This window comes from Vipera berus, assembly GCF_964194415.1.
Source record: "Vipera berus genome assembly, chromosome: 6".
NCBI classification, from domain to species: Eukaryota; Metazoa; Chordata; class Lepidosauria; order Squamata; family Viperidae; genus Vipera; species Vipera berus.
This window is the reverse complement of record NC_138208.1, coordinates 10,543,776-10,556,021: the sequence shown is the minus strand read 5'-3', so window position 1 is coordinate 10,556,021 and position 12,246 is coordinate 10,543,776. Positions and strand designations below refer to the sequence as shown.

Genomic DNA, 12,246 nt, shown 5'->3' with positions numbered 1-12,246 from the left:
GTGGTGTTCACTTGAAAATTCTCCACTTATCCCATGACCAAGTCCCCGATGCTATGGGAATAGGAACCATTTGCAAGGATGTAGAGCACTTCAGAGGCTGGAGGTGAAAAAGAAGCTTTGCCGCATGCATCTTCCAACTGCACAAGGCAATTGCGTCTCTTCCTATGCAGTCACACGTGATCCTGGGGAAAAAGTGTGTTTGTTTGGAGTCTTGGTAGACACATGCTACAAAGCCATCGGCTCTGAAGCATCTTTTCACTTCCTAATCCAAAATATGGCAAAGTGCAGCCCACTTTAGGGATGACCGTTTGCATGACCATTTATGGTCCCACCACTGATGGAGAAGAAGCGGATGAGGGTTATGATCAGGTTCAGTTTAAGTAGACAGATAATGCAAGCAAGATACTCTGTTTATGGCTGGAAACTGGAATGGCAAAGATGGAAATATTATGGAGGAAAACAGAGTTTTATGGCTTGGGAAACAGAAGTGAAGAGGAGAAGGACTTAACTGGTTTTGCCAATCCAATTACTGCCAACTCATTCTTCAAATGATGCATGTAATCATGGACGTCACCCAACACAGTACATAGAAATTAAATTGATTGCATTATTGGTATCGGAAGCTGGAAGACCTCAGCAACAACAGCAGAGACATAACCAGGAGCCAACTATGGAACACATCATGAACTGCTTACGTGCAGCTCCCAGGTCAAAGCAAAACAAAGCCAGCCAGCGGTCATCCTATGATCTTGAACAGATACCCATCATTTTAATCTCTGGAATCTTCTACGTTTGCCTTAGAATTCAGAAAAGGAGTAAAAAAAAAGGATAGCCTATATACTGTAATTTTGGAGCAAATCTGAATAACTTGAGGAACAGTAAGAGCAAAGCAATTTGTATTAAATCAAGGTGAAGGGCAGAAAGTTAGGGAAATAGGAGAACTTTGAGGGTGATTAGAGACAAGGTCTGGATGCATCGGCTTGTTACAAGCCAGTATAACACGTTATTCTTAGAACAAATGAAACAACTCACAAGTTTGATTAGAGACTTTGACTTTCCTAATACAACAGCAATTGATAATCTGCATCTTTATCTACACTTACTCAAATGCCGGTTTAATCCTTACCTATGCCGCAGTGCCAGGGTTTCCCCTTCCCATGCCAAGCCAGCCTACAAAGCAGACAGATGGTAATCCTTGCCAGGCTTCTGAGTAGTTTACCAGCTCCAGCAAGCAAAGGAGCAAAACATTTCCAATGGGTAAACACTTCCTGGTTCTATGTAAACACTCGCTAGTTTTTGGACCAGAAAGACTCTGTATAAAATTCATTAAATGTCTGTCTGTCTGTCTGTCTGTCTGTCTCTCTCTCTCTCTCTCTATGTCTCTCTCCCTCTATCTATCTCTATCATCTATCTGTCTATCTCTATCTATTGTCTGTCTGTCTGTCTATCTCTAACATCTATCTCTATTATCTATCTCTATCATCTGTTTGTCTGTCTATCTATCTCTAACATCTATCTCTATTATCTATCTATCTCTATCATCTGTCTGTCTGTCTATCTCTATTATCTATCTATCTCTATCATCTGTCTGTCTATCTATCCATCTATCTCTATCGTCTGTCTGTCTCTGTCTATCATCTATATCTATCTATTTGTCTATCACTACCATCTGTCTATCTATCTCTATCATCTGTCTATCTCAATCTATCTATCTATCTATCATCTATCTATCTATCTATCTATCTATCTATCTATCTATCTATCTATCTATCTCTATATCTGTCTGTTTGTCTATTGACCTATCTCTATCATCTGTATCTATCTATCACTAACATCTGTCTATCCTGTCTATCTCTATCTCTATCAACTTCTATCTGTCTGTCTGTCTATCTATCTGTCTGTCTGTCTGTCTATCCATCTATCTTTCTCTATTGTCTATCTACCTATCTATCTCTATCATCTGTATCTATCTATCACTACCATCTGTCTATCTCTATCATCTGTCTATCTCTATCATCTTCTATCTGTCTATCTATCTATCTATCTATCTATCTATCTATCTATCTATCTATCTATCATCTGTCTGTCTACCTATCATTTATCTACAATATCTATCTATCTCCCTCCCTGTCTATCATCTACCCACTGTGTCTTTCATCTATCATCTATCATCTATCTTCTCCTCTCTTCTCTCCTCTCACTCACTCACACACACACACACACACACACACACACACACACACACAAATTCCCTGCCTGCCAAAACAATTCAGCAACTACTAACTTCAAGGAAAAAACAGACACCATTTCAATAAGTATTGTAAAATGCCTCATTTACTTATGGTGGCATGGATAATTAACTCCCTTTCTCTTTCCAGGGATATTCTCCACCACTTTCCCTTCAGCCAAAAGAGGGGTGGGCTTCTAAAAGCAAAAGGCAGCAGAGGAAAATAAATGGGCTCAACTCCCGCACCAGAGGTAACGGCAGCTAGGAGATTTAAAAGATTTTTTTTCCCGCCCCCTTGATACCTCTGAACATCTTTACGACTTCCTGACGCTCTAAAATTCTCTCCAGGCTTCCAGTTCTCGAACTTGGCACTTCGAGGCCGTGAAAGAACAGAGCTTGAACATTTCCACAGACACACAAAACCAGCCATGGGACTCTGCTGAAATAGGTGTTTGCCTGAGCTGTTCCTTTTTCTGGCAAAGACGAGCACCGAGAGAGACACAAAGAAGGAGGCCTTGGTTTCTGATCATTTGGTAACTGACATCAGTTTGCACTTTGGAAACCAATCTGGGCTAATTCAGGCTCACGGTAATTAGCTTTTCACTGTGGCTGTAATGGGCCGATACACCACGCTGAATTGCTCCTCCTAATTTGCCATTTCTTTTTGCTCCTCAGAAAAAGAGGAAACCAAGCTCTGGGTTCACTTTCTTAGATAATGTCCTTCTCAATCAGTGAGCCCAAAATTTTGCAAGTTCTCCCTTCAGCCTTTTCAAACCGCCTAACTCAGGGGTAGGCAACCTTGGCTCTTTTATGACTCGTGGACTTCAACTCCCAGAATTCTGGGAGTTGAAGACCACAAGTCGTAAAAGGGCCAAGTTTGAAGACCACTTCAACACTTGTCAGGTTGAAGATGAGTGGAGCTTCAATTCCCAGAATTGCCCAGCCAGCCAAGTAGTTAATCTGCTTCTTCTAAGATCCTACGTTTCCTCCAAGTTGGAGGAAGAGAGTTGGTCTGAAGAGAACAAGGTTTCTTCAGATGCCTCCTTCAGGACTTCTGAAAATTCCCCTTCCTATAAACAAGTCTTGATAACCTACTTACTAGAGGCAAGGGCTGGTCTCCACCCATCCTCTACATCAGCCGGGACCAGCAGAGGTTCAAACATAGTCACCTTCAGTCTGCTGGGTTTGGGTTGCAATTAAAAAAAAACATCACAGTTCCCACAGCAGCTCCGTGGCTACCATCCTAACTATTTTTTAAACTGACTCTGCAGCTTAGGGCAGGGGTAGGCAACCTTGGCTCTTTTATGACTCGTGGACTTCAACTCCCAGAATTCCTGAACCAGCATAGCTGACTCAGGAATTCTGGGAGTTGAAGTCCACGAGTCATAAAAGAGCCAAGGTTGCCTACCCCTGGCTTAGGGCACACTGAGCGGCATTCCAAAAAATCTTGGACAACACTTGGAAAATCTGTGCATCGACAAAATCTCCATCTGTCAGTTGCAAAAAGCCACCCAGCTTGGACCCACATATGGGCTACGCCAATACATTATGGTTTGTCTTCGACTTACAACAGTTCATTTAGTGACTGTTCAAAGTTACGGCACTAAAAAATGTGACTTACGATCGTTTTCCACTTTACAGCATCCCCACATCACGTGATCAAAATTCAGACACTTGACAACTGACTCATATTTATGACGGGTCATGTTGATCCTCTTTTGCGACCTTCTAGCAAGCAAAGTCAATGGGGAAGCCGGATTCACTTAACAACCGGGTTACTGCACTTAGCAACTGCAGTGATTCATTTAACAACCGTGGCAAGAAAAGGCATAAAATGGGGCAGAATTTTCAACAAATGTCTCACTTAATGACAGGAATTTGAGGCTCAATTGTGGTCATACGTCGAGGACTACCAGGACGACATCCCAGGTTCTTGAGTGGAACTCAAGGCCTGCACAGGCCAACACCCGTTAAATGTCTGTGGAGATTCTCAGTCATCCAGGTCACAGTTATCCCAAAGATGCTTTTTCACGAGACAACTGGATTGTTGTTAACAAGATAGTCCAGCTGCCTCGCGAAAAAGCGTCTTTGGGAACACCGGTTAAAGGACAAGCAGCCATGTTTTGTTGTGTAGATAATACCACTGAGATGCAGGCCGACTCCTGAGTTTCCTCCAGGGACCTGGGTGACAAAGCCTAGCTGCACAGGGGTAGGCAACCTTGGCTCTTTTATGACTCGTGGACTTCAACTCCCAGAATTCCTGAGCCAGCATGGCTCAGCTTGGAAACCTCTCCCTTTTCCCTCAGCGTGGCTGGCTCAGGAATTCTGGGAGTTGAAGTCCACAAGTCATAAAGCGGCCTAGGCCTAGGCCATGGGTAGGCAACCTTGGCTCTTTTATGACTGGTGGACTTCAAGTCCCAGAATTCCTGAGCCAGCATGGCTCAGCATGGAAACCTCTCCATTTCTCCTCAGCATGGCTGGCTCAGGAATTCTGGGAGTTGAAGTCCACCAGTCATAAAAGAGCCAAGGTTGCCTACCCCTGGCCTAGCAGATTCGAAGCATCTCACTGGGGAAACAGAGGGGAAAATGTTAACTGAATCCTATTGCAGCTCAGGACGACTTCAGCCTGTCTGACTCAGGGGCTGGAGCCGAGATGATGCACAGAGATGCAGCGAGAAGGAAAAAAAAAAAAGGCTGCCACAGCACATTTATGCCCTGGCTGACCTTAAAAGAGAAGGGAGTAAATAATCTGGGGGGGGGGAAACAATGCAAAAGGCAGAAACAGGCTTGGAATCCTAACTCAGGCCCACTGCAAAGCTCAGAAAAATATTGTTTTACTCGCAGCCAATAGGAATTGCTCGCAGAAAGAAAAAGAGACACACACAAGGAAGTGAAAAAGCTGCCCAAACAAACAGGAAAGAAAACAGCCTAATATTAGACTAACTGCTATCAAATCTATCATCATCATCATCATCATCATCATCATCATCATCATCATCATCATTATAGCTTAAAGTCTCCAGCCCAGTCCCCAGCAATCTTTGCTGTCTTCCTTTCCATATTCTTGCTGAGGTTTTTTTCCTGGATGGGGACAATTCTGGCTGAGCCCACCATTTTTAGTTTTTAAGCATGTTCCTGATACCTTCACGGTGGCCGGAGATGTCTTTGGAAATAAAAATAAAACGGTTCAGGTTTTGCAGCTTGGTGGCCTTCCAGCTCCTTAAAAATAAATAAGTAAATATCATTTTCAAAAAAAACAAAAAAAACCCCGAAAGTCTATGTAGGAGCAGAAAGACAGGCCCAGGGGCTAGATTTTTAAAACCTCAGTCTTCTAAGCAAAAGACCATAATGGAATTATAACAGAAGGCAAAGCTGCAACGGAATAACTCAGCATGTCAAAATTAACTGCAAAGTATGTTGCTTCTTCTTCTTCCATCCAAAAAAAGAGGCTTGTTTGTTTGTGAAGTAAGAGTGTCCTATTTTCTCTCCAAAATGTAAAAGAGAAATAAAACCATGCCACTCTCCCTAAAGGTGAAATCCCAAAGATTAGGTACCACAAAAGACAAAGCATCCTATAACCAGACACTTAATAACTTCCTGAATATGCTCAGGAATCTTTAAGGCAAACCTTACAACTGGAAAGGGGTTTTCAGGCCATCAATCCAGATTAAGCATCCTTCACAGTTGTCTCTTCGGCAGGACAGGAGATAAACCAAAAACTCATTGCACCATCCCATCACAAGAAGATGGTGAGTTGGTCCTGCGTTAGGATGAAAGCCTGCTGGGTGACTTTGGGCCAATCAACGGGAGACAGTGAGTTCTAGTCAGTGGTGGGATTCAAATACGTGAACAACCGGTTCTCTGTGTGGATGCTGCTTCCAGAAGTCCATTCTGGGCCTGGGCAACAAAAAATTAGCTACCGGTTCTGCCGAACTGGTGCGAACTGGCTGATTTCCACCACTGGTTCTGCCTCAGCCATGAGTGACTTTGGGCCAATCACCAGGAGACAGTGAGTTCTAGTTCTGCCTCAGCCATGAATGACTTTGGGCCAATCACCGGGAGACAGTGAGTTCTAGGTCTGCCTCAGCCATGAGTGACTTTGGGCCAATCACCGGGAGACAGTGAGTTCTAGGTCTGCCTCAGCCATGAAAGCCGGCTGGGCAACTTTGGGCCAATCACCAGGAGGCTGTGAGTTCTAGTCCCTCCCTTAGACATGAAAGTAGCAGGGTGACTTTAGAGCAGTCACTGTTTCTCGTCCCAACCCACCACACAGGATTGTTCTTGTGGGGGGAAAAGCAGAGGAGGAGGAAGTATTAGGTATGTTCGCTGCCTTGAGTTACTCATAAAGAACTAAAAGTGGGCAAAAAATTAAATTAATGAATTAATTAACCTTAAAGCTACAGTAAGTGTTGCCACTTGTTACGACCAAAAGAGAAAAACACCTTCAAGTCAATCTTGACCCCAGTTGCCTCCATGGGAATAGTCACATCGCTTCCTAGGCAGTTCAGCTAGTCCTCGACGTACAACAGTTCATTTAGTGACTGTTCAAAATTACAGCGACACTGGAAAAAGTGACTTACGACTGTTTTTTCACACCTATGATCTTTGCAGCATCCCCATGGTCACGTGATCAAAATTCAGATCCTTGGCAATTGACTCACATTTATGACGGTCACAGTGTCCCGGGGCCATGTTGATTCCCTTTTGCGACCTTCTGACAAGCAAAGGCAATGGGGGAAGCCAGATTCACATAACAACTGGGTTACTAACTTAACAACTGCAGTGATTCACTTAACGACTGTGGCAAGAAAGGTCGTAAAAGGAAGTGAAACTCACTTAACAACTGTCTCACTTAACAACATAAATGTTAGGCTCAATTGTGGTCATAAGTTGAGGACTCCCAAGTGCCCTCTTTCACAAAGCTGATCCACTTCCCAAAGGGTCTACTCTAGAATTTCCTTCTGCTTTTCCATGGAGATGCTAAACCAGACTGACCTTTGTTTTATTTCAAGATGCGTTAAAGTCAGCAAATGAGGCCACTGACAGAGACGCTGCTACAGAACGAAAAATGCTGAGCTGCACAGGGGAGACAAGGATATTAATCATGGTTAATTTATTCAAATATAACTTTCAAATGTATCGGCCTTAGCTTTTTTCTTTGCTGATGCCATAACAGTTCCATCCTGCCTCTTCCTGTTTTATAATGTCCTAGACAATAAACCAGAGATCAAACCAGTTTCAACCCCAACCCAAAGTTGAAGGTCTAAGCCAGATCTTCTAGCACACACCGACAGTGTGCTAGAAGAGGATCAGAAGTGACAAAGCAAGCAGGTTCTGGTAGCAGAACTTTCTCCCTTCTTCACTTCATCCAGCCAATGAAAATAACCAGCCTAGATCCACAATGGCTGAAGCTCATGAGCAAAAAATTCAAGATGCTCAGTTGTTCCTGGAGCAGCTGCCTCTGAATAATTTGCAACAATACAAGGCAACCTCATCATGGGGGAGGACTGAGACAACAAAATTTGAACTGGGGGAGTTGTGATCCCAACACCCCTGAAGAAATCAGGTTGGAGAACTTTCTTGCAGAAGGGAGATTGCAACCTATAGGCTGCTCAATTAAGGATCACGGCAGATGTTCATCTTGGATCATGCAGCACAGCCAGGTCTGACAACAAGACTATTTCACAAGATACAGCAAGATACTGCGTTGTAGTTACAGAGCAAATAATTTTAATTCAACCTGACTGTGGATAATTGGCATGGAAGATTTTTTCTTTCATGCACAAAAAGCACTTGCAAGTGAACAGAACAGAGCAGAGCAGAGCAGAACAGAACAGAATAGAACAGAACAGAACAGAACAGAATACCTTATTACCCAAGTGTGGTTGGACAATGGACACACAAGGAATTTGTCTCCCGTGCATAAGCCCTCAGTGTACACACATAGAACAACAAAGTGATAGGTCATAGATCATAACTCATAGTTACAGTCATTAACCATAAGATAATGATAAAAAGCAACAGGAGAGAAAATGAGAAGAGGATATTTGATACGCTTCCTTGGATTTTCAAAAGCCAGACAAAACATTTCCCTCTTTCACTTATGTTCTCTACTCCATCGGATTCTAGATCAGTTGAGAACAAGGTCACTGCATCCCAATACAAGGGGCAGGAATCAAATCCTGGTTGGTCCTGGCACGAGGAACTAAGCAGGATGGGATCATCAAACCCAAGACCGAGAAGAAGAAAAATAGATCCCACGGAGGCAAATCCATTCCCTTAATAGAAGAGACAAGCAGGAATCAAACTTTTCTAAACCATATTTTTATGGCATCACCGAGCGAAGAATTTCTCGGAGAAGACTCCAATATTTCCTGGCCATCTCCAGAGACTAAACCGCTCCCGGGCTCATATTTAGTTCTGACAGCTTATCTCTGTGTGCATTTCAATGCTCTTCTGAATGTGAACGGGAAACCCTCTCGATTCTCGGATGCAATCCCAAACTAGCTTTTCAAGGAAGACATTTTGGAAAAGACCAACACTGGAGGTTTTTAAGAAGAGACTGGACAGCCATTTGCCTGAAATGGTATAGGGTTTCCTGCCTTAGCAGGGTGTTGGACTAGATGACCTCCAAGGTCCCTTCCAACTTTATTATTATATTATTATTATTATTATTATTATTATTATTATTATTATTATTATTAAAGACTTCCCCCCCACCGCCAACAGGATGGCACCTTCAGACTATCATTTGCATTTTTGAGTCCACAAAAGTCGCATATCCACAACTAAAAAAGAGGGCAGGAATAAAACATGGGGGGGGGGGGGAAACCCACAAAACTGCTAGGGATAGTTAGGATTAACTTTGTTTGTAAGAAAGTGGGCTTGTAGGAACGTTGTAGGCATCCAGTCTATTTTCTTCCGTTTCGGATTCAACAAACTGCAGGTTAACTCACTGTTGCTGTGCAAATAGAGGTATTTAATAAAAATTATTATTAAGAAGAATTTGATTACCGTGTGAACTTGACAAATGAGCTCTTTCTAGAACCAACTCTGAATTCTGGTGAAAATATACTAGCCGATCTCGTTCCTGACAAACAGGGGCTTTAATCCCAGGTGCATCACATCTAAGCCAAGAAGATTGCCATCTAATCTCTGCGCTTGCCAGCTAATGCCCTAACACCTTTGTTGGTCCTTCGCATGCCAGGAGATTGTTGTGGCTGTGGTTGTGGCCAGGAAAGACAAGCAGGCCCCCATCCACCTATCCAGCCCTTCGGGGAATCTCTCGAGCTTCAAGCAATCCATCCCAAGGAACTGTCCAAACCTCCGCAGCTTTTCTCAGCAAGAAATCAGAAGCGCCAAAGCGCCCTTGCCTTAGCCCGGACTGTCTTTTCCAAGCGCCCCGTGTAAGTTAACACCGCTGGGGTTTCCTGGTGGTCTCCTTTCCACGGTTCACCACCGAGAGAAAGCCGGCGGAAGCTGGAAGAGGAGAAAAACCCCTCTCCCCCGCGATGCGTGGAGCTCCACCGCCGCTTTCCGGGGAAGTCGAGGAACCCAGAGGCTTTACCCCCCCCCCCCACGGCGGAAAGGAATCGGAGCACCCCCTCCCCGCCCGGGAGGGGAAGGGAGGAGACCCCGTTTGGCTCGCCCCGGGACCTTTTTTTTTTTTTTGCAAGCCCAGGGAGGCTGGCAGGCGCCGCGAACGCGCGTGGCTCTCTCTCTCTCTCACCTCTCGGCAGGGCGGCAGCTGCAAGCTGGCGGCCACGGCATCGGCCGGGCAGCCCAGCAGGAGCGCCCAGCCGCCCAGCCAGCACAGCGCGCCCCGCAGCCGGATCATCGCCCAGGGCAGGCGGGGTCCCCGGCGGAGCTTCGCCCGGCCGCTGCCGCCGCCGCCGCTGCTGCTGCTGTTCCGGAGGTTGCTTCACCCTTGCCTGCAAACGCCCGGCTCCTCTCCGTCGCGTCCCGGGCCTGGCTCCGTCCGCTGCCCTCCCGGCCGGGCAAAAGCCGCCCCCACCCGCTCGCTTGCCAGCTGCTAGGCGGCTGAGCAGCCAGAAGGGAGAAGCCGGGGGAGGGCGGGGCCGCCGGGGGAGGGAGGGAGGAGGGAGGGAGGGAGAGAGGAGACCCTGGCAGTGCGCAGGCGCGAGTGGTGGGGAGGCTAGGTGCTCCCCAGGATCTGGCCCCGGTTGTGACAGCTTGGGGGGGGAGGGGATGCGCCGGACGCGGGGTGGGGGGGGAAGCTTTCAGTCTCTCTGGACTGGACTAGAAGACCTCCAAGGTCTTGGAGCCTTGGTGGAGCAGTGGGCTGATGCCTCTTTAAGTAACACCAGCTGCCTGCAGTTAGTGCAGGTTCGAGTCCCACCAGGCTCAAGGTTGACTCAGCCTTCCATCCTTCCCAGGTAGGTAAAATGAGGACCCAGATTGTTGGGGGCAATTAAGCTGACTTTGTAATAATGTCGCTTGGGGTGTGTGTGAAAGCCCTAATAATGAGCAGGCATATACATAGAATGAAGGCTACTGCTAAGCTTGTAAGCCCGCCCTGAGTCTTTGGAGAAGGGCGGGATATAAATGGAATTAAAATAAATAAATTATTGCCCCCAACAATCTGGGTCCTCATTTTACCTACCTCGGAAGGATGGAAGGCTGAGTCAACCTTGAGCCTGGTGGGACTCAAACCTGCACTAATTGCAGGCAGCTGGTGTTACTTAAGGAGGCATTAGCCCACTGCTCCACCAAATAAGCTGACTTTGTAATGGGTAGTTGGCCTGGTATATACATGACAGGGTGTGGTGTTTTCCCTGGTGAGCTGAACAACAATGGCAACGTTTATTGAAGGGGCTAGGATGGTTTCTGGTGATATTGTCTGTGTATTGAAGTTTTGGACAAGCAGTGATCCTTGGTGGAGCAGTGGGCTAATGCCTCCTTAAGTAACCCCAGCTGCCTGCAATTAGTGCAGGTTCGAGTCCCACCAGGCTCAAGGTTGACTCAGCCTTCCATCCTTCCCAGGTAGGTAAAATGAGGACCCAGATTGTTGGGGGCAATTAAGCTGACTTTGTAATAATGCCGCTTGGGGTATGTGTGTGTGAAAGCCCTAATAAGCAGGCATATACATAGAATGAAGGCTACTGCTAAAGTTTGTAAGCCGCCCTGAGTCTTCGGAGAAGGGCGGGATATAAATGGAATTAAAATAAAAAATAAATAAAATAAATAATGCCGCCTGGGGGGGGGGGCGAAAGCCCTAATAAGCAGGCATATACATAGAATGAAGGCTATTGCTAGTGCACATTGATTTGTGCTTTAGACTGTAAGCCACCCTGAGTCTTCGGAGAAGGGCGGGATATAAATGGAATTAATTTTTTTTAAAAAAAGGTCCTTTCCAGCTCCATTCTATTCTATTCAAAGGCTCAGAGGAGGCTGGTACCGATCAAGGGGTGCAGTGTTGATTTATTTTTTTTATTATTGTGGTCGTAAGTCAAAGACTCCTTGCACCGGGAACCCCGAATAATAATAAACCCCCGAAGCCTAGGACAATTTTATTTGACAATTCATACGGACGTACGACCACCACCCCCCCACTCCCCATGGAGCCCAAGGTTTCTGTTGCTAAACGAGGCAATTGTGAAGTGAGTTTTGCCCCATTTTACCAGCTTTCTGGCTCCCCACCCCCCACCCCCGTTGATTGTGCTTGTCGGAAGGTCGCAAAAGGGGATCGCATGATCCCGGGACACGGCAACTGTTGCCAAGATGCTGCAACGGTCATAAGTGGGGAAAACGGTCACAAGTCACTTTTTTCAGTGCTGCTGTAACTTTAAATGGTCAATAAGCGAACTGTTGTAACTCGAGGACTACCTGTATTTGTAGCTCAGGGTTAAAATAAGGGATCCTTGGTGTTGGTTTTCTTGTAGACGTTTCATGACCCAACTAAGAAACATTATCAGTTCTAACTGAGGTCTGGGCTGGGAATGGTAAGTTGACACCACATGCTGAGCCCCAGGAGGGATTATCCCAGATTCCCATGTTCA

At 45.7% G+C, this 12,246-nt stretch overlaps 1 protein-coding gene across 2 annotated transcripts in view; it reads right to left on the bottom strand.

The window, feature by feature from the left end:
- The window catches only part of ELAPOR2 (endosome-lysosome associated apoptosis and autophagy regulator family member 2), a 108,771-nt gene extending 98,507 nt beyond the window's left edge, over positions 1 to 10,264 (bottom strand). For both annotated transcript variants that reach the window (XM_081331542.1, XM_081331543.1), the window contains exon 1: positions 9,957 to 10,264. In XM_081331542.1, the coding sequence (XP_081187668.1) occupies positions 9,957 to 10,064 (108 nt within the window). In that variant the 5' untranslated portion in view covers positions 10,065 to 10,264. The remainder of the gene's footprint in view (positions 1 to 9,956) is intronic.
- Positions 10,265 to 12,246: the final 1,982 nt, after the last annotated feature.